At 40.0% G+C, this 26,214-nt stretch overlaps 1 protein-coding gene across 1 annotated transcript in view; it reads right to left on the reverse strand.

The window, feature by feature from the left end:
- Nucleotides 1-26,214, reverse strand: part of Tmem117 (transmembrane protein 117) — a 385,423-nt gene that overhangs the window by 15,571 nt on the left and 343,638 nt on the right. Inside the window, exon 6 of the mRNA XM_026782689.1 lies at nucleotides 10,769-10,928. Coding sequence (XP_026638490.1) covers nucleotides 10,769-10,928 — 160 coding nt within the window. The remainder of the gene's footprint in view (nucleotides 1-10,768; nucleotides 10,929-26,214) is intronic.

Here is a 26,214-nt window from a genome sequence, read left to right on the forward strand (position 1 = left end):
TCTGGCGATGGATGGAGATAGAGACAGAGACCCACACTGGAGCACTGGACTGAGCTCCCAATGTCCCAATGAGGAACAGAAGGAGGGAGAACATGATCAATGGGCATTTTAATTCAAAGACTAAGTACAAAGAATAAATTTTCTTCCATTGTTGTTGTATAATTTGCTTTTTAGGCTCCTGAGACAGGGTCTTGCTATGTAACCATGTCTGGACTGGAGCTTACTACATAGACTAATCTGATCTCCATGATGTATAATCTTGATATGTACAAATACCATATTTCAAGTACATTTTATAAGTTAACTATCATAAGAATCATGAAATATGTATCAGGAAAAATTGGAATCTTATATGCAAGAAAATAAACCCTTAAAAATGCAGTGACTTGACAGAACTCCATGGTCACTAAGAAATAGAGCCCTACTGGATTCTGATGTCACAGTGTCCCCATAATTCCAGTCATGTGTTAGTTGCTTTGCTGTGCACATGGTTTAATCTGATATTCCTAACAGTACATGGTTCCAAACATGTATGGATTTTGGAGTCTAAGAAAGCTGGTTTTGTGTCCATCACCATTTTGCTCATTCCAGATTCTTATCTGTATGAGATGAAATAGTCTTGCTACCAAAATTATAAATAATAATAGCCATTGATAAATAAGGTTTGGGGATGCTTAAATATAGTTCATCTAAGCATCAAAGAAGATATCAGCACATAGTAAACATTTGTTGAATACCAGCCTTTCATTTCCTTTCTATTTTGCTGTCTTCCTCCATTTAGCTTACCTTCAATGTGCCCCCTTGCCATGCCTCTACCTTTTTAAAATCTTGATTGTCACTTACATGGTGTGCTGGTGTTGGACTCATACTTAAACATACTAGACCCTAAGCCTATAGCTGGGCACATTCCACTAGGATTCTCCTAATGTTCAGTTCCAGTGAAAATGGGACCATATTTCGAAACCACATGTGAGATCTAGGTTGTCGTCAGGATCCACTGACTGTTCATGATCTCAGATGAGTTCTAGACTCTCCCTAAACTGCTATGGCTGTAAAAATCAGAAAGTAAGAAAAGGATCCTAAATATTCCATCTACTCCAAACTTCTGTCTAAAAAATAGATCTCCCTAAAAATTTAAGGCATGGATTTAAAATGAATACCAAAAATTTCCGAGTGTTGTTGAACTACTGCATGATTTCTCATGGTATGCAAAATCCATTGTAATCTGTTCTTTGACTTTATTAGTATATCTTCAAATTGATTATAGGAGCTCATATAAATATTCCATATCCCTGGCACTGTCCAATAATGGTACTAACAAAGAACTAGACCATCCAGTCTGGGAGATGATATGTGTTGGCTCTTAGGACTCACCTCTAATGTTCAATTCTGACCTGAAGTGCAGCCATACTATGAGGTAGGAACCTTCCCTTGATGATGCAGGATGGAATATGAGAGTCAGTAGGGTGCATCTAAAATCATGTACTACTGGTACATGATAAGTGGCAGCTGCTACATGATAAGACCACACCATGCTACTATCCTCTCAGGGCAATGACCAGACAGATGTGGACTATAGAAAAGAACACATCTGTCAAGGAAACACAAAACTGGAAGGCATCAGTAGCTTGCTGCCTCCATGTGGCTGTGGCAAAAACACTGATCATTTGCAACTGCATAGAATCCATCTGTTTCCAGTTGCTAAGTCATCATCTAGCTCTCTTTGCGAAAACACCCCAGGGACTGAACATTTTGTTTTGAGATAAGATTTGAACACAGTGGACAATGAAGACTGCTGAGAAGTCAAGAACAATTGCACTGGGTTTTTTTTTTTTTTATTATTTTGCTTTTTCGAGACAGGGTTTCTCTGTGGCTTTGGAGCCTGTCCTGGAACTAGCTCTGTAGACCAGGCTGGTCTCGAACTCACAGAGATCCGCCTGCCTCTGCCTCCTGAGTGCTGGGATTAAAGGCGTGCGCCACCATCGCCCAGCTGGTACTGGGTTTTGATCCTACTGCACGTACTGGCTTTGTGGGAGCCCAGGCTGTTTGGATGTTCACCTTACTAGACCTGGAAGGAGGTGGGAGGTCCTTGGACTCCCCACAGGAGCTCTTCAGGTGGATGAGGGAGGGGGAATTCGTTGGGGGAGGGGAGGGAAATGGGAGGCGGTGGCGGGGAGGAGACAGACATCTTTAATAAATAAATAAATAATAAAAAAAGACTTGAGTATTTTTCTTTTCCACTTTCTTTGACAAGTCTTACATTCTTAAAAGTTATTTGCCTCCTACATTATCCATAAGAATTGAATGATCTTCCGTGCTCACAATGATCCCTCATAGAACTGAATGCCCATTTACAAGCTGCCTGATAGTATACACCAAACAGACTATTCATTCCAATTTCAACAGAACACTCTTACTACTGAGTACTCATAACACAGTCCTATATGCTCCCCCCGTTCATGTCCTAGTTTGCCTCCTATTGCTGTAATAAAGCACTGACAAAAACTGCCATGGGGGAAGAAAGGGTTAACTTCACATATATATCCCAGGACAGTCCATCACTGGAGAAAGTCACACAGGAACTCAAGGTCATGCTTTACCGGCTTGCTCAGCCTTCCTTTTTTAACCAAGACCACCTGTCCAGGAGTAGCACTGAACCAGTATGGGTCCCTCTACCAACTACCAATCAAGAAAATGTCACACAGGTGTGCCAACAGGCAATGTGACAGCCATTTTCTCAGCTGGGGTTCCTCTTCCCGTTGGACTCTAGCCAGGACATCTCATAAAAACAAGTCTTCTAGTTGTCCTACTAGCTTCTGTTAGGTGTCACCTACACTACAGCCTCGTCAAGACATCTCCATGGCAATCTCTTGCACACTGCCTACTGGGCCAGACCCCTTCAAACAGTGCAAACATAACTTTCTGTGGCTAGTCCTACTGCTTGGAGACCAGTTGCTGGAGCTACTCGGAATAGGGTTCCCTTCTACAACTCCTCCTGAATTGTCTCTCTCCTCGGTGGACTAGCAGTTTTGTGGCAAGAGTGAAATAGTAGCATCAAACAAAGTTACAGTTCAACCACATAACTGTGTACCATGAGCAGGTACACATGTGAATCCAGATGTTAATACAGGTGTGAGCCTTTACTTCAGACCATCCTTCCACAGGAAATGTGCTGATGGACAGCATGTGTGGAAAAGAGTTCAAAACACCAGGAAGAAGTTATAGAAAGCATTCTGGAAGCCACAGAGCACATGAAGTCAAGGAGACAGACACTGACACCGTTCTTTGCAAATTTCCCATAAGCAAAACCAGCTGGAAATATTTATTCTGAAAATACATTTCAACTTATCAAAGCAGCGTGGCTATTTAATTAAAATAGACTTAGGCTTGCTGCTCTGGTCTACGTTATGAAATGAGTGAGCCCACTTAGTGCACTGGGAACTAAGGAGGTGTGCTCTGCTAAAGTCGGACCAGTATGATTTAAAATAAAGTCTATTAAATGTCACAGTGTGTATTTTTAACTGTCAACCTGCTTCTCAGAACCACACATAAGAGAATACATATTTCAAATCAGTTACGTAAGAGAATATTTGTAGAATGTAATTTTCATAATTAGGCTTCAGTGCATTAAAAATTGCTTCTGAGGCAATGTCACTTATCCTCAAGAGCTTTCTGACCAAAGGGTTTTTTTTTAAAGGCTTGATGGTATAAATTATTCATATTTTATTTAGATATCTAATCACTTTAGATGATATTTCAGTGCAAATGACCTCAGATAACACTACTGTTAGTTCATCCTTGCACAGTTTACAGACAGTTTACCTCCTGAAATATCACACACCATTTGGCTTTTCTGAAATAATGATATTTTCACTCTGTTATTGATTCTTCCATTCAGCAAAATAGCTATGATAAAAAACAATGAATTAAAGATGAACCATGCAAGGATAAAACAACTGGCTAACCAATTTCCTTTTCTCGAAGAGCTTGAGCCTTTTAGGAAACACCTGTTACAAAGGTAGACAAGCGTGTAAATATATTTCAAAAGGGAGCATTAAAAAGATGTGTCAACCATATGAGGATTTACCAACTCTTATTCTTTGAACTTTCTTCTTTTGAACAGGCTCTCCTCTGCATGGCTTCTCAACACCTTAGTGCACATAAACCTAAGTGATACACGCATATAACGTGATAGATACAGATAAATAATCTGTATGGCACTATAGAAATGTCTCTATCATAAACTTTCAGACTTTCTTTGTCTCTTTCTTAAAATATCATTTTATTTTATTTGTCACACAACAATTATATATACTTACAGGGTGCATTATAACATTACATTATTTGTATAAATTGTGCAGTGATTCGTGTCAAGGTCATAAATTCATTCATCACCTCACATATGTGTCATTCCTTTATGGTAACAACCATCCAAATATACTCATGTCAGCAATTTTGGAGCATATAATACATTCTTAACTGTAGCCACCATGTTGCTTGATAGACTTCCAAGGCTTGCTGCTCCTGTCTCACTCAAGGCTTGCTGCTCCTGTCTCACTCAAGGCTTGCTGCTCCTGTCTCACTCAAGGCTTGCTGCTCCTGTCTCACTCAAGTGTCCCATTCTTTCACCCAGATCTCCCTTCTCCTCTCTACTACCGGCATCACAGATCTACGAACCTAAATTCTAACTCTGACATTTTCCCTAGTACCATGTACTTTACCCCATCTTTTGGCTTTAGTCAAATGTGCTGCCATTACTCTGACCTATTGCCTAAAAATTTAAAGTTTAACAAGCATTTTGATGTAGTATCCATGATGTTATTGGGGTCTGATACAAAGAGAAAAACAGAAATAAATCAGTCGTAACTTTCACTTTCAAAGGAAGTCAGGACCAAGAGGGGTGTACCCACCCACGGAGACAGTGGGGCCGATCTATTGGGAGCTCACCAAGGCCAGCTGGATTGTGACTGAAAAAGCAGGGGATAAACCCGGCCTCTCTGAATATGGCGGACAATGAGGGTTGCTGAGAAGCCAAGGACAATGCACTGGGTTTTGATCCTACTTCTTGTTCTGGCTTTGTGGGGGCCTAGCCAGTTTGGATGTTCACCTTCCTAGACCAGGATGGAGCGGGGAGGACTTTGGACTTTCCACAGGGCAGGGAACCCTGACTGCTCTTCAGACTCGAGAGGGAGGGGGAGAAGACTGGGGGGAGGGTGGGCAGAGTGGGAGGCTGGGAGGAGGCGGAAATTTTTTTTCTCAATAAAAAAAAAAAGAAAAAAAAGAGTTCACCAAGTGATGAGGGAACCACCATAGCTACCAACGCTGTCAGAGCCATCCTGGGTATCTCTCCTTCCAACCTTCTTAAAGGAGTCCTGTTATTTCTCTTTCCAATGAGTGGAAGTTTTCTGTGTATTTCTACTGCTGCTATACTAGTGAGACCCTTAACAAGCCATATATAAAAGATCACATGTTGCCATGCAAACCTGTCCCCCCTTTCCAAAAGTGTTGAGGTTTTACTGTTTGTGGATGGTTCTGGACATGAACTCCAGGTTCCTACACATGCTACCATTGAACTACCAGCCCAGTCAGTGTCTTGTCTGCCTTCTTTAAGTATTGATCATTCTAAAGCATTCTCAACTTTTAAGGAAAACATTCTTCAAATAATCAGCTTTTAAGCACTAATTGTTTAGAACTTGATTTGGCTCATCCTCATCCTTATTATGAAGTCCAAATGCATCACAGATTCTGTCAGTCCTGTCAGGGATGCAACTTTGGTCTGCAGCAGATTTGAAGCATCATTTGAAGAGCATTCCCTCACTGTTCAGTTAACCCTTCTGAGCACCAACTGAGACAGAAGCAGAATTCTATACACGATTGAGCCACAACTAGCTGTATAAGTAGACACCATAATTATGGCAACTTAAATAAGTACCCAATCTCAAAATCACACAACTATGAAAGGGCTGGGTCAGGATCACAATCATGAAAGCCAGATTTCAGTGCCCATACTCTTAATCATCATGTTCTACTATCCAGACGATAGCTGTCTAACTAAGCAACATTAGCTTGGGGTTCCACTAGCAACCAAGCTGTATAAGCACAATATGCTACTACATCCTCCCATGGTTCCCTCTGCTTCCTGTGTACCTGTTGATTAGTTGCTACTGGGTTATATCAGTCTAGTTAGACAATTTAATCATCTTTATACTATACTTTATTACCAATTCTCTATAGTCCAGTAATGTAAAGTATCTATGAGTGATAAAGAAGAGGTGGAAACTGAAGAACAGTCACATTCCATCAGTCCTCGTGGTTCCTACCACTTCCCAACTCCACCCGTGTCGCTGCTTCCCATATAACTAGATAATTACACTGATCATCCCTTCTTTTTGGTTCCTCACACTCATTTCTCTTTCCTTCTTCTACACCCTCCCTTCCATTTCCTATCTAGTAGGAAAAAAGCACAGAATGTCCCTTATTTTATGAAGACTTTGTTCTTCCCCTCTTAGCCTTCAAGTCGGATGCAGGAATACCTGAAAGAGGGGCAGGGAAGGATTTGAAAAGCAAAAATAGTACTGATGAGCCCTTTCTGCCTGAAGAATTCTAAATAATGGCAATCTTCCTTAAAATTTCTTCACTCCCACGTCTTCTGTTAAACCATAAACCATGCTATGTACCCAGGGGTTCTACAGACTGCGTCCTTGGGATATCTGCATCCCATTTCCTCTGTCTTCTTTCCCCAGATACAGACTAGGAATGAAGTGATTGTGTTTCCTGTCCTACCTGAACAGAGCAGATCATGTCTGGATGGCAATGCTGCTGCCCTGGAAAAAGTGGTCCCGTGGGTGGTTCCCTGTCTCAGACTCTCCATCAGTTCCTTGAAACACCCCTCCATCTATTCCTGTCCATATTCATCTGCTTTTTGTGAATTCCTTTGAAATTTTTTATTTGTTTGTTACACAATCTATTTTAACTCTCTATATCCTGTCAGAAAAAGAGTGATTGGTGCAGACTGCAAACCAAAGACTTAATCAATGAAATAAGAGAAGTCATAAAAATCAAATGGCATCACTAGATAGAACGTGGGATAAATTTTCCCTACGACAGATATTTTCTTTACAATTTACTTGTGTTCCATAACATATTGATCTTATGGGTTATGTGTCATTTCTCTGGAATCTGTTTTATCTTATTTCTGATGACTTTATCAAAACTACAGAAAAATATGAAACAAATATTTAAAAATAAATGCAGAAATCGTATTTCATGAATCCACACAGAATAATTATGTTTCCTCTAAGAGACACCTGCTTGTTATACTAATTTTTTTTAAAAAAAACAATATTTTTATAGAAATAGTATCAAATTCCTAGGGCTGAGGAGAGCTTGGAGTAGAAATCAAGCTTATCAGGTATGAGCCTTGGCTTCAACCCAAGGTACTGGGAAGAAAAGTCTAGTTCTAGTTTTTGATTCAAATGCAACACTACTTTTCTGTAGTGCAAGTGGCAATCTCCTGCCATTAGAAAAGCCCAGCGTAAATTGCTTTTCAATCATTTAAATGTTCTAAAAGGCTGGTGCTCTTAATGAAAGCGCCCCTTCAATTTCCCCTGATTTTACTACTTTTTCCATTTTTCTTTCATCTGAAACACGGCCACGGCATAAATTGGCTCACAGTTCGGTTGACCATGAACTTGTTAGGACATTTCTATGCTGTGTTTTCAAATGCCTTAAGCACATATGCAATTTGAGACCTTTTCCTGAGTTAACTCCCTTCCCAGGTGTGCTGAGTCCAGAACATCTGTGTGATGCCCACAGAGGACCACAGCTGGCACAGACTGGGACTTGAATTTCCACTTGCCCGTCCTCATCAAGCAAGTCTTATGGGCGATTACTGTACACTGCAGTGGGGAGAGTAAGGAAGACAAGACTGAAGAAAGGAGAACATTCTCGTCTGTAGTGTGGCAGAAGGTACTTTGGAAGGGCCACTGAGGAAGTGATAATATGCCTTCCAGAAAATGGACTATAATCATCTTCAGTGGCCAGCAGAGCAGGGCAAATGCAATCTGGCCAGGAGAAAGAGGCTCCTGGAATCCAGGGAATAAGCACCCTGGGATGAAGAACAAAGCAGCTAACCTTCTGCCTTTGGTGGGATGGAGCAGGAAACACAGAGGAAACACAACCAGCCTCAGCCCCATGCAGTGGATTGTGCCTGGTTAATAATTTCACTTGGGGATGTAGGGACCATGAAGAGCTGCTGATAATGCTTGTGATTGATAGGCAACATTTCTTTTTGGAACGTTGTGAAATCCAGTTACACATATGGTAGTAGAAGGGAAGAAGTGGAAGAAGGTCTCTCTCTCTCTCTCTCTCTCTCTCTCTCTCTCAGTTTTTCAAGACTGGGTTTCTCTATGTAGCTTTGGAGCCTGTATCAGTATTAGCTCTGTAGACCAGGCTGACCTCTCAAGTGCTGGGATTAAAGGCGCGTATCACCACGGCCCAGCCCCATTGGATGCATTTGTCAACCTTGCTAACATATAGAGCTGGAGAATGAAGCAAAGGATCTAAGCCTTCTGCCTCTAGACGCCCATCTCAGTGCCTCTTCCTTTTACTAAATGCCCATCAATTTGAGTTTCCAGGACCCAGTTTCCTCTTTCAGACTGCACCTCTATTCTTGGCTTCAGGTTCCCACACTGAGCCAGTCATTCAGGGATTAGTGCTGGACAGTCCCTAGATAATCAGCAAGGAGCACAGGAACTGGAGCGGTCACTCTCAAAGGTGCCAGCAATGATCCTTCACTTCCTTATGAACTGAAAATTGAAAGACGCTGCTTTGCTGTTGGAGGAAAACAGAAAGCGAGAGTGGACAAAGACCAGAGGCAGAGAATAAAGGCTAGATCTGAGTTTCCTGTTAACTTCACTCTTCACTTTCAAAAGACAACTGTATCTTTCTTCTTGAATAGTTTAGGATGTCCCTATATGCAGAAATACCCTCCTCTTCTGATGAAACTGCACAGGGCAGGCTTTGTGTTACAGCAGCCAACATAGCTGAGACTGAGTCAATCCTCAGCATAGACTTTTCACCTTGTCAGCTGGCCTCTGGATATTCTGAACACATCAGCATTTTACTGATGCTACGTTTTTATGCTTTTAAAAAGATCTCGAATGCCTCTTCCATCCCAACCCTCCTGTCTCTGAGAATACAAACCCAGACTATCTTTCCCTTCTTCGGTTTGTTTTTACTGAAAATCTTTTGAATGAACCTGTAATTCGTATCAATTCTAATATTGTATTTTTCCACTTTAAGTCTTTGACTTTAGTAGACTTATTTTGAAGAATACTTAAAATTTGCATAATCAGGGAATAAGGGAGGTGTTGAGATATCAGTTGATTAAGGAGTATTCTCTAGCACATAAATCTGAACAAATCAAAGGAGATAAATTATTTATTTGGCCGCTACTATCTTTGACTCTCTAAAATAGGGTCAGAGAGGAACCAGCGGGCCATTTAATAAGAGTGAGACTTTAACATTATAAAGAATGTTAGTTGGGAAACAAAATAAGTTACAATGACTGGATACAAGTGTGATGTACTGTTGCGTAATTACTACAAACTCGAGTTGGAGCTCTGTTGAAGAAGTCCTACATCAAATGAGAGGCAGACCAGGACCCTGCCGATGATGCCTGACCTCATGCCCAAGGATTTCTCCACGATGCTAAAGTATCTTGCAGAAAATGAAAAAAAGAAACATCCGTTTCTAGAATAGATAAAAGTTTTCAAGCTTATGACTTCAGATTGTTCTAAACTATAATGTATTTTAAAATACAGCCCATTAGAAACAGTGATATACTGTAAGTGCCACTGAAGCCAATGCCCAGGATATGTAACAAAACAAAACACTATTGTTCAGCCTTTCAACAGCACAGAATCGCTCTCATAAAGGCCCCTCTTTGCCTCTAGAAACAAAAATCCAATCTGCTATCCTGCAAAATCTCACATAAATTCAGAACACAATGGAGTCTCCTTTCCCTTTGGCAATGGCAGCCATTGTTCTCATGACTTATAGTGCCTCAGGAGGGGAAACAAAAGCGCCTTATGAAAGCAATAAGAAAATGTCTAGCAAATGGATAGACATTTAATGAGCAAGATAAAGCATCAAGAAACAGCAAATGTCTCTTTCAAAAGAACACTCCTACATCCCAAGCGCTCACCCCAGCTGCTATCACCAGTAACACTCACTAGCTTGATGAAGTTTTACAAAAATATCTATTGCAGGGTGGAAATACTGTTTACATGAAATGGAAGAGGCTCTGGCGAATACTGAAAACGGATCATCTCTGTAACCAGAAAAACACTTTCACACCACTTCCAATCTGACAGCTACAACCCCTGTACTGCTTTCACAATTGCGCTTCTGTGCTTTGCCGGTTTCCTGTCATTTTCATCTTTGAGTACTCTGTTCACAAAACGGCAGTTTGGGGGGCTCCATTTTTGTCTTATTTTGCTCACTGCATCTTCCCCAACTGATAATAATAATAATGATGTTGCATTATTACCAGGCCCAGCATAACAATATTCACAAAATGAATCCCTGCACCCCCAACACCCAGTTACATTTTCAGCCATGTGAAATTGCTGATGAAACGATTAGAGAAAATGCATTAATCACAATTGTAAAGTGAACTCTTCTCTAGACATGTAGACTCCATGCTTACACTGAGAATAAAGCACAGACCAACTTCAGAGAGCACAGGGAAATATAGACACTTTACCTGCATCACGATAAGGAGGTCAAAGACCAAGATGAAAGAAGCAAGGAACGCTCTGGAAACCTCATCACTGGGCAGAAATCCGCGGTTCAGTTTGTCCCAGCTGATCCAGTCAGTTGTGATGACAAGTACCACCACGGAAGTCAAGGTAAAGAGAACAGTCCTGCAATGAACAAGATGTTTTGAATATTAACATTGAAAGCAGTCTTGGGATGTGCATGGTGAGACTTAGTCTAAAAGAAAATTGTCCGGACTAAAGTTGGGCGTCTGCTATGTTGTCATTTGGATATCATTTGAGACTTTATAAAAGAAGGCACAATTGTTTTGAAACAAATTTAATCAGAAAGAAATGAGTAAGTATAAGAAAAAGAAAGAATGAGGAAGGATGGAGGGAAGGAAGGATGGAAGGAAGGGACGGAGCGAGGAAGGGAAGGAGAAAGGGAAGCAGGGGAAGGGAAACAAGAAAGACATGGATATGGAATAAAACCACAGAATATTTACTCATGTTGGCATTTTGCTCACTAACAAACTTTAAGTTAATATTTTATTAATTTCTTGAGAATTTCATACAATATATTTTAATCATAGTCTCTCCCTCAAATCCCCTCTTTCTCCTCTTTCTTTCCTTCCTACTGCTCTTCCAGTTTTCTTCTTCAATTTATTTATTTTTAAAAACCACCAAAACATTTCATGTAGCCTAGCTACTCTTGGGAGTAGGGCCTGCTCTCGGGAGTGACATCATCAATGAAAACTGACTGTCCCTTTCTCAGCAGCTACAACTGTCCTAACTCCTCAGCTAGGGGTGGGATTCCATCCCCACTCACCCCACTCCTCCATGCTGGGACTTTGTCTGGCTTGAGCTTATGCTGGAGTGTGCATGCTGTCACAATATTTTTGAGTAAACATCTGTAAGTGCCCTTGTGTGTCCAGAAAACAGTGTTTCCTTGAAGTTAGCTACCACTCTGGCTCTTACCATCTTTCTGCTCCCTCTTCTCTGAAGATTCCTCCGCCTCCAGGGAAGGTGCTTCATATATACGTAACAACTTTTAGTAATTGACATCTCAAGTGAATAGAATTCTCTTTCATTTGCAAAGAGTGTAAAATCTGCACATTATCTTTCTCAGAAGGTGCTTATTCCCTTCGCATGAGCTCTATTGGAGGCAAGTCGTACTTTGATATAATGAATATAAAATATTCCCTTGAGATTTTTCTACCCACAAATAGAAAAGACATAATTTATATCTCTAAAAATTTGAAAAATAGCCTGGTGAAGGTAAATCGTACATTTCCTTTTGCTATATTAAGTAGAAGTAAAAATTTATCATGAGGGACTTTTGGTATCATATGTAGGGTGTTTCAAATAAGCACTCATGGAGTAATTCAACACTTCACCTGATTATTATAAGGGTCCTAAAGGGCTGCTCCTGGGATGATATCACAGCAAATACCATTTCTGAGCTCAAAAAGAAAGGAAGGAAGGAAGGAAGGAAGGAAGGAGGGAGGGAGGGAGGGAGGGAGGGAAGGAAGGAAGGAAGGAAGAAAGAAAGAAGTAAGTCTGGGAAATTTATAAACATGGAAATTTAACAACATGCTTCAGAATACCAACTGCCGAAAAAAATGAAAAAGCAGAATAAAAAAGGATCTAAGGACAGATGAAAATAGAGACAAACATACCAAAGCATATGGGATAAGGTGGGAGCTAGAAGAATAAGTCTATAACATAACCTCCCATATTAAAACAAAAGAGATTTCCACCAAGAAGCTTAACTCTGTGCATCAAGGAACTCGAAAAACAATGAATCCTAAACTTGGCATGATAAAGGACATCAGAAATAAAACAAATGATGTATAAACTAAATGTATAAAATTAACATAAATATATAAAAATAGAAATAATACAGGGTACCAGCAATATAAAGAAAAGATAAAACTGGCAAACCTTTGGTGATAAAAATGATGGAAATCAACAAAACTTTATATTAGAAAATAAAATGTAATATATGCAATAAAAATACAAAGATTATAAGAGACTATTAGAAGCAAGGCAATGAATTGGACAACCAAAAGGAACAGAAAAAGTTTCTAGAAACGTGCTGCCCACCAAGAGTGAATCAGAAGGTAGTCTGAAAGATGAATGAGGAGCCAGAAACCTAATGCAGTCAACTCTGCAGCAGATGTCTACACAAGCCAATGATACCAGTTATAAGAGGGATTGTAGTCAACTCAGGAGAAGGAAAACTTCCCAGTTCGATTTATAATAGGATTGCTAGATATCCAGGTTAGACAAAAAAAAATGCCACAAAAAGAATTCCAATAAAGGGAATTATTCTTAATAAATTGGCAGGTTACAAAAAGTGAATGTTATTCATTGGATGCAAGAAGAGGTCAACACGGACAAATCAATTGATATAATACAATAATTTTAAAGAATAAAGGATTATAATGACAATCACTCAGTAGGTGTGGAAAACCTTTTAACACAGATTAGGTGTAGAGCCATGTAATACTTAACTATGAGGCCACATGCTGTGAAATCTGTCCTTGTGCGAGCTTACCATATATCTAGGATGGATGGCACACAGAAATGTATAGGCGACCAATCATTGACAAAGAAGCCATGATGGATATCATTGTGGAAAGAATTAATATCAACAGAATTAGCTGATATATGGCAGGCTCATAGCCTACTTTATACTAAATGGAGAACACTTAAGTTTCCCTACATAGGAACAAGACAAGGGAGCCTATTCTCATGACTTCTATTCAACAATACTAGAAGTAGGGCCAAATGAACAGTCAAGAAAAATAAGTAAAACGCAAGGGAAGCTATCTGCTCTTTCATCATAAACCATTTTGAATTAAAAGTGTAAGTTAAGTGAGACAATAGAAAAATCAGCATAAAAACAGCTGTCTGTCTATACACTAACAACAGAAAATCAGTAATTGGGAAAATAATTCCATCTCAAACAGAACAAAAAATACCTAGAAATAGATTGGACCAAAAAAATAAAATATTTGTACACTGAAGAAAGAGAAGACACAAATAAATGGAAAGATATTTCATATCTATGGAGCATATAGGCAAATAGTTAAAATATCTGTTTACCACCAAATGTTTCTATTTATTCAATGTAATCTCCATAAAGAGTCTGACGGAATTTTTTTTTCAATAAAATGAAAAACAACTCTAAATTCACATGATACCATTAGAGATCCTGAGGAGTCAGAGGACTTTTGAAAAATAAGTCTGGAAACACTGTTTTCTGATATAAACACATACACAGACACTCTTAAAATTTTGGAAAGACTAGAAGTAAGTGCACACATAGTTGTTAACTAAGTTATGAGAAAGTTACTGGGAATATACAACAGGGGCAAAGTAGTCTCCTCAATAAACACACACAAGGAAACAGATGGTCGTGGGCAAAGAATGAAACTGAATTCATTTTAACATCAGATACAAAAACTAACTCAAGAACATTAGAGGCTCAAATATATGGCCAGATACCATAAAAAGTCTAGGAAAAAACAGGAAAACCTCTTCAATATTGGTTTGGGAAGCTGTTTTGTAGATCGGACACCAACAACATAGGGAGAAAATTAAAACAAACATGGTGACATCGAGCTGGAAAATTAAATGCACAGCAGAGGAAACAAATGGGAACAGAATGGCAACCAATGAAATGGGAGATTATATCTGGCACTATATAACTGCAAATATCAATATACAGAATGTAAGTAACTCAGTAGCACAAAAATCAAATGACATGGGGAGGGGAATGACCCGAATAGACAGCTCTTAAAAGAGGGCACACAAAGGCGGGTACAGCCCAGCCTTGATATAAGGGTGTATTGTTGAAATAGGAGTGGTGGACTGTGTCCCGCCACCCGGCCGCCCCCACTGCTAGCTTTACCCGAAATAATTACACGGAAACTGTATTATTTTAATCACTGCCTGACCCATTAGTTCCAGCCTCTTATTGGCTAGCTCTTACATATTGATCTAACCCATTTCTATTATTCTGTGTAGCCCACAAGCTGGCTTACCAGGAATGATCTTAACCTGTGTCTGCCTGGAGTGGGAGAATCATGGTGACTCTCTGACTCAGCTTCTTTCTCCCAGCCTTCTGTTCTGTTTACTCCACCCACCTATGTTCTAACCAATAAAATGGGCCAAAGCAGTTTCTTTATTCTTTAACCAATGACCTTCCTCCATCAGTGTATGACTAGTCTTACTGCATCTTGTTATGCCATGTTTGGTTGACATCCTGCGAGACCTGCTCTTTTCTGCAGGGAAATAAATGGAGAAGCAGTGGATCTAAGAAAGAGAAAAGGTGGTGAAGGGTGACTGGGAGGAGTGGACAAAGGGGAAACCATGGTTGGGGTGTATTGTATAAGAGAAGAATACGTAAAAAGAAGAAAATCTCTATACCACTAACCATAAGGGCAAAGCAAGTGAGAACCACAGTGAGAAACTGCTTCACACCCGAGAGCATCAGAAAGACAAGAGATAAAGGCTTGTGAGAATGTGGAGAAAGTGACCCATGGGTGCTGCTGATGGGACCATCCGCTGGCGCTGTGTTCTGATATGCACTAGCAGTAAGAATGCTTTGTGAGCGTTTTCCCAGCTTCGTTGTGCACTTCTGTTTTGTCAAAAGGTGTTGCTGCAGATCTCAAGAAATAGTTACTGGTAACGTTTTATTGCTCCAGAGGGAAATTAAGGGAGGTATTCTGCATGATATTTAATTTTTAATACTACAAAAGGAATAAAAATGGCAATCATTAAATATGCATGCCTACAGCTCAAAGAAAGGGATCTAAAAATAAGTCTCAAGAGTAAAGCAAAAAGCAAAGGAAATGGAAAGCAAAAATGCATTAATTAGTTATGCCATCTCTCATGCCATGCTGAATGGGAGATACACAGATACACCTGTCAATCACTGAGTCAGACCCTTAGAGTTAATACATACATACATGTTTACAGATTCAAACGTGCTGCAAGTGGCCTCTTTTCTCACCCCTTCTCAGAAAACAGACTTCACCACATGGACAAATCATTCTAAACTATTAGTTTGGTATATGTATATATATAATACCTAACACAATAAGACCAACTTAAAAAAAACTATTTTTATGTGAACCTGGCACGAAGACACCACGTGTCTGCTCCCAATACACATGTCTTCAGAACACAGGGTGTGGGTGCCAGTTCCTTACATAAACTTACACCTCCCATATCACACCCTGTTATCATCAATCTCAATCTGCAGATACAAAACTGAATCCTGAATCACAGAACATAATCTAACCCACACTAGCCACAACAAAGGCTTTATAGGTCATACAGAGTAAGACATAGGTGATATAAGAAGGCTCAGGCCGAGCCGGGATTCTGTGTTATAACAACGCACTGTCTCTCAGGGGAAGCATTTGAGCTACGGCTTTCCTGTATTATGTTTATAGCTAGAATACACATGCTTTGCTTTTTCATTATGAGTATAGTGCTATGAAATTACTCCAGAGCTTAACCTGGAAGAGCCTGACAGATCCTGAGAGGAAAGAGTTAAAGCTAAGTCCTATGGCAATAAAGGTCCAACCTCACAGAGGCGAGCCATCAGAGCAACATTCTTGGGTTCTTGTTTAATCAATGATTGAAATGAAAGATATTTACTCTCCACTGTGGACTTTGGGGAGCGCTGGCTTCTCTCTTTAAGGAGTCTGCAATTAAGCAATTATCTGGATTGTCTTCCTTGCAGACTGTACCCAGTGCCAGCATGACATACCGGCTCATCAATTCTACCCTCTCTGGTTTCTGGCATTCATTCAAATGGAAAGATCCCATACATAATTATCAGCTCCAGTGGTTCCTCTCCTCACTTGCATTACTTCAATTCTACTTTCTGTCATTTTCATCAAATGTTGCTAGGAACACTTGTTTATTTTCACATTGTTTTACTTTTTGAAATTAAAATATAATCACATCAATTCCCACATCCCATTCCTCCCTCAAACCTCTCCCCATGAACCTACCCCTTGTTCTCTTTCAAATTCATAGCTTCTTTTTCTTTAAATATAACCCGACTCAGTCCTTATTTTACACACACACACACACACACACACACACACACACACACACACACGATTTCAGAACTGATCACTTGGTATTGGATAACTAGTTAGGGAACTTTTCCTGGGTTAAGACAAGCTCAGCATTCCCTAGTTGCCTATAGTCCTTTGTCTAGTGCTGTGGGAGCTCCTTTGGCCCATAGCCTTAAAGATAACAGCCCACTTGGATGTGGTCTCTTATACTATAAATACAACTGTAAAGCATACACTCCATTTCTTGCTTCCAGCTCTCACTTCCAGCTGCTAGACTGTCCTGTTCCCTGTTCATGCAGAAAACTATGATCTGCGAGTCTCCCCTAAATAAATGACCCTTTATTATATGTAATTCTGAACTAGTGTGGGATTATTTTGTAACTTCCATCATCAATCTAGGGATGGCTACCTATGAGAGCTCCCTTTCATATTAGCTTGTCTATTGGTGTTGTCTTGGTTCAGTTCTTGTTTAGGCTGCCATGTTTGTGAGAAATTTTCATTTAAACTATATGTTTGTATATACACACACACACATATATATAGACTTATATGTATTATATATAATTTTAGGTAGGCAATTAATAATATGATTCCTTACAGTTTTTCAGACATCCTTTCTGTTATTTTAGGAAGTGTAATGAGAGACAAAGAAGGGTTAAGGAAACTTTCCTAGTCTATTGGTCCTCATATCTAGGGTAGTGGATGACAGCATTGATGCTAAAGAAAGGTGAGTTTACACATGCTTGCTGGGGACATTAAAGAAGATCCAAGAGGCTGTGTCATTTGCTTGTGTCACATAACCAGCCAAATACAAGTAATAATGGTTCAAATCTAAACTCTGGAGAGATATCTTGGTAGTTAAGGGTACTTACTTACTTTCTAGAGGATCTAGGCTTAGTTTCCAGCACCTATATGGCTGCCCAAAACCATGTTTAACTCTAGTTCCAAGGAATCTGACACTTCATCTAGCTTCTTTAGGCTCCTGCACTTAAGTAGTACACATACATACACTCAGATGTGTGCACATACATGTGCACACACACACACACACACATTAAATTAAATAAATAAATATTTGAAAACTACAACAGCCAGGCGATAGTGGCATTCGCCTTTAGTCCCAGCACTCAGGAAGCAGAGGCAGGCAGATCTCTCTAAGTTGGAGACCAGCCTGGTCTACACAGTGAATTCCAAGAGAAGTCTCCAGAGCTACAGAGAGAAACCCTGTCTTGAAAAAACAAAACAAAACAAAAAATAAACAAAGAAACAAAGCCACAGAATTCATATCTATGGATTCTAGGACTCTCCCAGTCCCAGACTACTCATCAGCCAACCCTGCAGAAATTCACAACAACTTAATATAACTGAATCTCACTTACAGGAAACACATTCATCCTGTAGCCTAGTCAAAAGTTCATTATTATATATGGTGATTGGACACAGATAACACACATAAAATCAATCTGGATTTTACTAAAACATGGTGTTTAAAATGTGGCAAGATTTTGAGTGGCAAAATATGCTGGTATCGTTTGCTTTCCCTCATAACCATCTTACGAGAGATTATCTGCCAGGTAGTCCCACGTCTGGAAATCAATCAGGAAGTCAAGTGGCAAAGCAGTTAGCCTTCAGTATGAGCCATTCACAAAAGGATCTGCCGTTCAGGGCTAATTCTCATGTGGCTTCATTTTGATTACACAGATAACAGGCATGTACTAGGTCACCCCACTAATATAAGTTGTGTTAAATAAAATTGCCAATATTTGACCACTAGCAATGTCATGCTATCCAACATAATAACTATACTTTAATGTATTTTATTTATTAACCATTATTCATATTCTAAACATGTAATCTTTTAGTCTAGGCAAGAATATCATGTTGCACAATTCACATAGTCCTAAAAAGATTAAAACCTCATTTCTTTCTGCAATAGCTCTAGTTAAATGTTGGGATGCAACCCAAACAAGTCAGATTATATTTCATCTCACTGAGAAATACACTGTATATCCTACTTAAAATGGAAAGTTTCACTACCATTTCAAAAAACAAATATATAAATAGAGATATAGTTTCACATTTCAAAGTGCTAAATACATAAAATATGACATAATAAAGTAATTGAAAATTAGTTAGTATTATAAATTCTGGCTTTATAAAAAATAAAAGAAACCAATCTACATGGAAGAACTTTCCTTCATTTTTTACTGTGCAGCCAAGAGACAGATCAGACATACCCTTCCCCCCGAGCACAACGTGCCAGCACGCCAGTCACAGATGGCCGTGGGAGAATGCCAACACTTCTCATCTGTTTTAAGTATCAGTGTCACCACTGCAGGTCTGCACGAAAACCGGTCACTATTTGCCTGATCCAACCAGTTCCCCTGAAACAGGTGAGCCAGCTCACTGCTGCAGTCCAGCTGATGAAGTCAAGGCTTCTCCTCAGAGAGAGCAGCTCTGGGATCCTGATTTTAGGACCAGGAACACCAGGGGAGAACAGAGGCAAACACTTGCCAAGTGACCTCATGAAAGCGTGCTGCTGCTCCATATGGCTTCCATTAAATAAATGCTGTTTCCAGTTATGAGCCACTCTGAACAGGCTCATTAAGAGGAGATCCCCGAGAAAGGAAATGAGTTGACTCATCTCGTTTGTGGCTTCTTTTGGGACCCAGAACTTGTACAGGAAATTATTAGATTCTAATGTTGTCTATTAAACTATACATGCACGTGTTATTTATCTTTATATCTCTCTATCACTTTGTCATGAAGTTCCCCAAACACAGCAGGAGTGCAAACACCACTGAGCAAATTGAAATGAAGAAATAACTTAGAAACACTTGTTCCCAAAAGGTTTAAAGACATGGTAAAAGTCATCTCACAGTGCAGGGTTTGGCCCCACGGATGGTGATTGATGGGAACAGTGTCCTGGTGTCCTGATCGACAGAATAAATGCCGACTGATGCTCTCCAGGACCCAACATCAATACCAGACACACATTTCCAATTCAATAAAAGAGAGAACAAACAAAACAACCTGTCCATATTCCTTTGCATAGCTTGATGGCCTCTGTCCATACCTGGCCAGTGTTGTCTGTTTAAGCAGAAACCATGGAAAGTTACTCATTCCACTGTTTAGCTGACTCCACTGAGTTGTCTTGGCCACACAGAACTATGACATTCTTTATATTCCATAGTTTTAAGTATAAAATATAACATATGTCAAGACAAGTAATATTTACTGCAAAATCTTTAGAAAAAGGGTTGTCATTTGTGGTTGTTTGAACAAAAATGGCCCCCATAGGCTCATAAGGACTGGCAATATTAGGGGATATAACCTTGATGGAGGAAGTGTGACCTTGTTTAGAGGAAGACTTTCACTGGGGGCAGATTTTGAGGTTTCAGAAGTTCAGCCTAGGCACAATGACTCAACTCTTTCTTCCTGTTGTCTGTGGATCCAGATGTAGAACTCTCAGATCCTTTTGTAGCTCCTTCTGGTTGTGTGTTGCCATGCCTCCTACCATGATGATAATGGGCTGAACCTCTGAATTAATTGGGGCAGTCCCAATTAAATGCCTTCTTTGTAAGAGTTACCATGGTCATAGTGTCTCTTCACAGCAGTAAAACCCTAACTAAGATATTCACTACTGTTTAGTAATGATCCACACATTGCTAGTGCTGGAGGAGTATATTCTGTCTTAAATTGGGGTAAAATGTTTATTCCTTACTCTTCAGAAGACCCCAGTGCAGCCTTAACTCACCATTTTTTTTTTTGTTTGGTTTTTCGAGACAGGGTTTCTCTGTGGTTTTGGAGCCTGTCCTGGATCTAGCTCTTGTAGACCAGGCTGGTCTCGAATTCACAGAGATCCGCCTGCCTCTGCCTCCCGAGTGATGGGATTAAAGGCGTGCGCCACCACCGCCCGGCCTTAACTCACCATATTTAAAAAGTGTTTACCCTGGTGTTTACAGAGAAAAGAATGAAGCCTGTGCAATGCACATGAACTCAGATAAGTCTTGGTATCTGACACAGCTGGCAGAGTATTCAATAAGCATGCACAAAGCCCTGAGTTTGATACAAACTCCCACATAAACCAGACGTGTTTGTGCATGTCTGGCATACCAGAACTCAGGAGGTGGAAGCCGGAGGATGAGGAATTCAGTCATCCTCAACTATGTAGGAACTTTGAAGCTAGTCTGTCTATAAGAAATACCCTGTTTCAAAACAGCAAGTATGTCAGACCAATCAAATGAGCTTGCTAATCCTGTGTAACCAGCAGGAAACTCACCAGGCCAATATTTCTTACTAGTGAGTTACCTGCCCTGTGCACAGTAAATGACCCATCAAGTCATCAGAGAACACAGGGAAACACTTTTACCTCAGGTATAACAATATCATAAGTTCAGAAATAGAAGCCATAAGAAACATAGAGCAATAGTTATTAATGACAGATAATATCAGTAAAGACTCCAGCATTGTTTAATTAAAATAAAATGATAATTATGATATTCCAAACTGTCTTCACTTTGAAAAATGGGAAATGGAAAGTTTACACTAAACACACCAAGTCAAATCTTATGTCTATTAACTTGCTTCAAAAGAAAACTAAGCCAGGCAGTGGTGGCACACACCTTTAATCCCAGCACTCAGGAGGCAGAGGCAGGCGGATCTCTGTGAATTTGAGGCCAGCCTGGTCTACAGAGCAAGTTCAAAGACAGGCTCCAAAGAAACCCTGTCAAAAAAGAAAGAAAGAGAGAGAGAGAGAGAGAGAGAGAGAGAGAGAGAGAGAGAGAGAAAGAAAGAAGAAAAGAAAAACTGGACAAAGAATAGCCCTCATTTGTTTAAAGATTGGATGAACTTATATACTGAGTTAGAGAAGAATTTCTCCTAGTAGTTTCTGATTTGGATAAAAACCAGTGTTTTGAATCAAACTAAGGAATACAGTAGGTTTTAAGTTCATCTGAAGCAGCTTTTGGAGAAGACATACCTGTGAGGGGATTTCTATAAAGCTTCTCTTAAATACCCCCGGCATACAAAAACTTTCTTATGCCCACGGTGAAATTACCTGGTGCGAGTGAGAAGGAAACATGGAACACGCAACACACATGCTTAGGAGTTTATTGGCGGGGAGGCAGTGTGGGAAGGAGAGAGGAAAAGAGAGGAGAGAGGGAGGGAGGGAGAGAGAGAGAGAGAGAGAGAGAGAGAGAGAGAGAGAGAGAGAGAGGGGGGGGGGGGCGTCCAGCTTCTAGTGGCCACCTAGCACGTGTGCGGGGGCGGGGGGGCGGGATGATGTGGCTGTATCATAGGTAGAGGACAGAGCTAACGCATGCTCACGAGGGCTCACGCAGCTGCGGCATATGTACATGATGCAACCATGCTGCACATGGGTCACGCGTGGTCCTTTAAGATTCCCGGGTCATTAGGCACTTCTGCCTGAGGGCTTGTCCGCACATGCGTGGCCCTGGAACCTGGACACGTCAGCCATGCTGTGTGGTTGAACCATTACAACAGGCGTATGATGTTATGACTTGGAAGGGCTACAAACAGATATATATATATATTTTTTTTTTACGAAAGAAGACTAAATATACAACAGGATCCAGCAGTACTAAACCCCAAAGCTAGCAGGGACAATACACTACAACGTATGAGTTCATGCCCCAACCCCTGAAATTATCCCATGGCTGCCACTACACAGAATATTTATTGTATCTGACCACCCTAGAAAAATTCAAAACCCCAATTCAAGTTCTACTGAGTGTTTCTCACCTTTACTCTGTGATAATGTTGAAAAAAATCAGAAATTGAACTATCACAGTTCAGAGACTACCTATACTGTAGATGTCAGTGGCATCAAACCGAAACATGCGTAAATGGCTCAAAGTCCCAAAATCTAAACTGAGGTTTTATGGAATAAAGATCAAAGATGAGGTCATCTTGAATATATCTTCCTTTAAAGTAAGATTGCTTCAAACAAATGGCAAATTCGGTGTCTCACTTGTTCTACTGCTGTGAAGAGACATCATGACCAAGTAATTCTTATGAAAGAAAATTATTAGGTGGGGACTTGTATAAAGTTTTAGAGACTTAGTCCATGATCACCTTGATGGGAAGCACAGAGGTATGACAATGGAGCCACAGCTGAGAGCTTTATATCCTGATCCATCCACAGGCAACAGCAGGAGAGAGAGGCCTGGTGTGGGCTTTTGAAACCTTAAAGCCAACCACCCCCATCCACCTTCCCCAACAAGGGCACACATATTCCAACAAGCCACATCTCCTAATCCCTCGCAAGCAAAACTTGGGGCTAAGCATGCAAATACATGAGCGTATGGGGACCATTCTCATCCAAACCACCACAATTGGATATAGAGTTTCAGATATTCTCTATGTAAATATGATATTAAGCTCCTGCTCTAGGGATCTGTACTCGTAAGAGGCAGGAAAATATCTGAATAAAATAATATAAAATAATTAGGCTGTAACTGGCCAAAGCAGTGTTTCTCAACCTTGCTAATGCTGCAGCCCTCTAATACAGTTCTATGTGCTGTGGTAACCCCCAACATGAAATTGATTTTGCTGATACTTCATAACTGTGATTTCAGCACTGTTATGAATTGTAACTGTGTTTTATGACGGTCTGAGGTGTCTCCTGTGAAAGGTTCATTGCCTCTGAAGGGGTCACAAACCATCGGCTGAGAACCACTGGACTGAAGAGTTGAATTTTATTAGTGTTAACAAAATATTGGAGGCAAAAAATTTTATACTTCTAGCTTTCATTATATTCATGCATGTAAAACAGATACTTCAAGCCAATCCACTTTGCAGGAACACATTTCTCAGAAATAGATCTTGATTGTAATGTGATCATTACCTTATTAAGGGAAAATGATTGGCAAACTACAGATCAGCACAGAAACCTACCTGTACTTTCTAAGATGATTAGAAAAGGACTCAATATAATCAGTGAGACCTAGTTAGCCAATGTATGCCTGACTGTAATAGGGAATAATGGAAGATCTCAAGGAGGGACTAGAGTTACACTCTTCCTGGAAGAGAAAACTTCCCAAAATAAAAGATGATGTCAGCTAGAAAGAGGAAAGCAAGAGGAATTACAATGTTGCACTGTAAGTACATAAGTCTGCCTAGATACAAAGGGCAGGGCTGGAGCCTATGTAAGAAAGCAGAATCAAGTTGGATATTTATGAGTGAGACTCTAAATAATGTGGCCTTGAAAGTTTCCAAACAAAGTTGATTTGGTGCTGTAGAAAATAATTCTTGATAATTGCTGTATAAGCAGTAAAATACCACTCAATAATAATTGCTTCTCAGGGAGAATTCACTCCAGGAGGCAAAAGAGAACTCAAGACTGAGGAAGAATAGAAAACAAACCATTGTAGAAAATTACAAATGAGATGCTTACCTGTGAGTTCTAATAATACAAAAAACACATTTGTCTTAAAAAGAAAATAGATGGAATTTAATGCTAAACTTAGAGATCACATGACAGACGATTTGAGAGGGCTAATACTGCAAATGGAACACAGTAAAACGGTCATTTCAGAAACCAACATTGCTCACAATGGGTTTCCAGTCCTTCACGCAGGAACAAGGCTCAGTTAACTACCATATTTTCTTGCCCTATACATTTTTTCTTGAATCTGAGTAAAATCTATGGACACGTTGAGATAGCTCTCCTTTGATTGTGCTGTACACTCATACATGGCAAAATGATTTCTGTATATTAAATAAGATCATTAATACCTTAATCTTGTATTAGACAAAAGGGCAATGATGTGGGTGGGCCTCACCCAATCACATACCCCCTTTAAAGGGAGGGCTGCCATTGTCCTTGGCTTCTCATCAGCCCTCATTGTTCGCCATGTTCAGAGAGTCCGGTTTTATCCCATGCTTTTTCAGTCACAGTCCAGCTGGCCTTGGTGAGCTCCCAGTAGATCAATGGCAAGGGGTTTTGATCCTACTTAATGTTCTGGCTTTGTGGGTGCCTAGCCAGTTTGGATGTTCACCTTCCAAGATATGGACGGAGAGGGGAGGACCTAAGACTTACCACAGGGCAGGGCACCCTGACTGCTCTTTGGACTGGAGAGGGAGGGGGAGAGGAGTGAGGGGAGGGGGAGAAGAGTGGGAGAAGGGGGAGAAGGGTGGGAGGAGGGGGAGGGAAATGGGAGGCTGGGAGGAGGTGGAAACTTGTTTTTTTTCCTTTTCTCAATAAAAAAAAAAAAAACTGAAAAAAAAGGGAGGGCTGCTTCTCCATCTCTAGCAGTAGAGGGAGTGAACAAAACTAAACAGGGGAGGGATTGTCTGCTGTGCTGTGGAATGCGGGGTTGGGGACCCACCTATGAGAACACTTCTGAACACACAGCAAGACTTACAGACTGACAGAAAACGGGACTTCAAGCTAAAACCTGAGGGGTAAAACTGACGTTTACCTCACAAGCTGAATTTGGTATGGAACCTGAAGACCTGCCAAAGACACAGTCAACCTGTATTGTAATTCTGAGCAGATTCATAACAAACGGAAGAACATGAAGTTTTTAGTAATCTCTGAATGCTACAACTCCAGATATTTAGGGTTGCTGGGATCCTAAACTGACTGCTTATTCCAAATATTTCCAAGACCAAATATAGAAAGGACATGCAGAGCTCTTACACTTGGGATAATTAAATTCAGCTTAAAAGGACTGCCTAATCTATGTTGAAACCTAAGTCCAGGATTTGATGGAACTTTTTAGTCACTGGGAAATTCAGATTGAGTGAGAAAATCAGAGTTACTCTGAAAGTAAATCTGCTTGTCTCTAAGTACGTAAGTAATTGTGTAGGTCATTATCTATGTCTTCTCTTAGAATTTAACAAGAAAAGCTATTGCCCTCATGGTTCAGTCTGTACAGGAGAGCCTCATATCATCATTGGAATCAATGTCTTGAGAAAAACATTTCAGTATGTATAGATAGCAATACCTATTAAAATAAAGAACCCAAGGGCTAGTTGCTACTCATGTTAATAATTTTGAAGCCAAATTGATTTTAATTTTACTTTAAGTGGCAAATAAATTATATATTAATTTTATGTCTCATAATGGTTAATATATGTATATGTTGTAGAATATGTAAGTAGAGATATTTAACATATGCAGATTATCCCAAATGCTTAATATGTTGAAGAGTCTACACTTTAAACCTACTCCTTGAATACTCTAGATCTCACAGTAAACAGCAGGAACTGGCTTGCGGGATGTCCTCTGGCAGTCAGCCCACTGTAGGCTGTTTTTTTTATATATATATTTTATTTTATTTTTTTATTGAGAAAAGGAAAAAAAAGTTTCCCCCTCCTCCCAG

Source organism: Microtus ochrogaster, chromosome 15 (genome assembly GCF_000317375.1).
Source record: "Microtus ochrogaster isolate Prairie Vole_2 chromosome 15, MicOch1.0, whole genome shotgun sequence".
Classification (NCBI taxonomy): Eukaryota; Metazoa; Chordata; class Mammalia; order Rodentia; family Cricetidae; genus Microtus; species Microtus ochrogaster.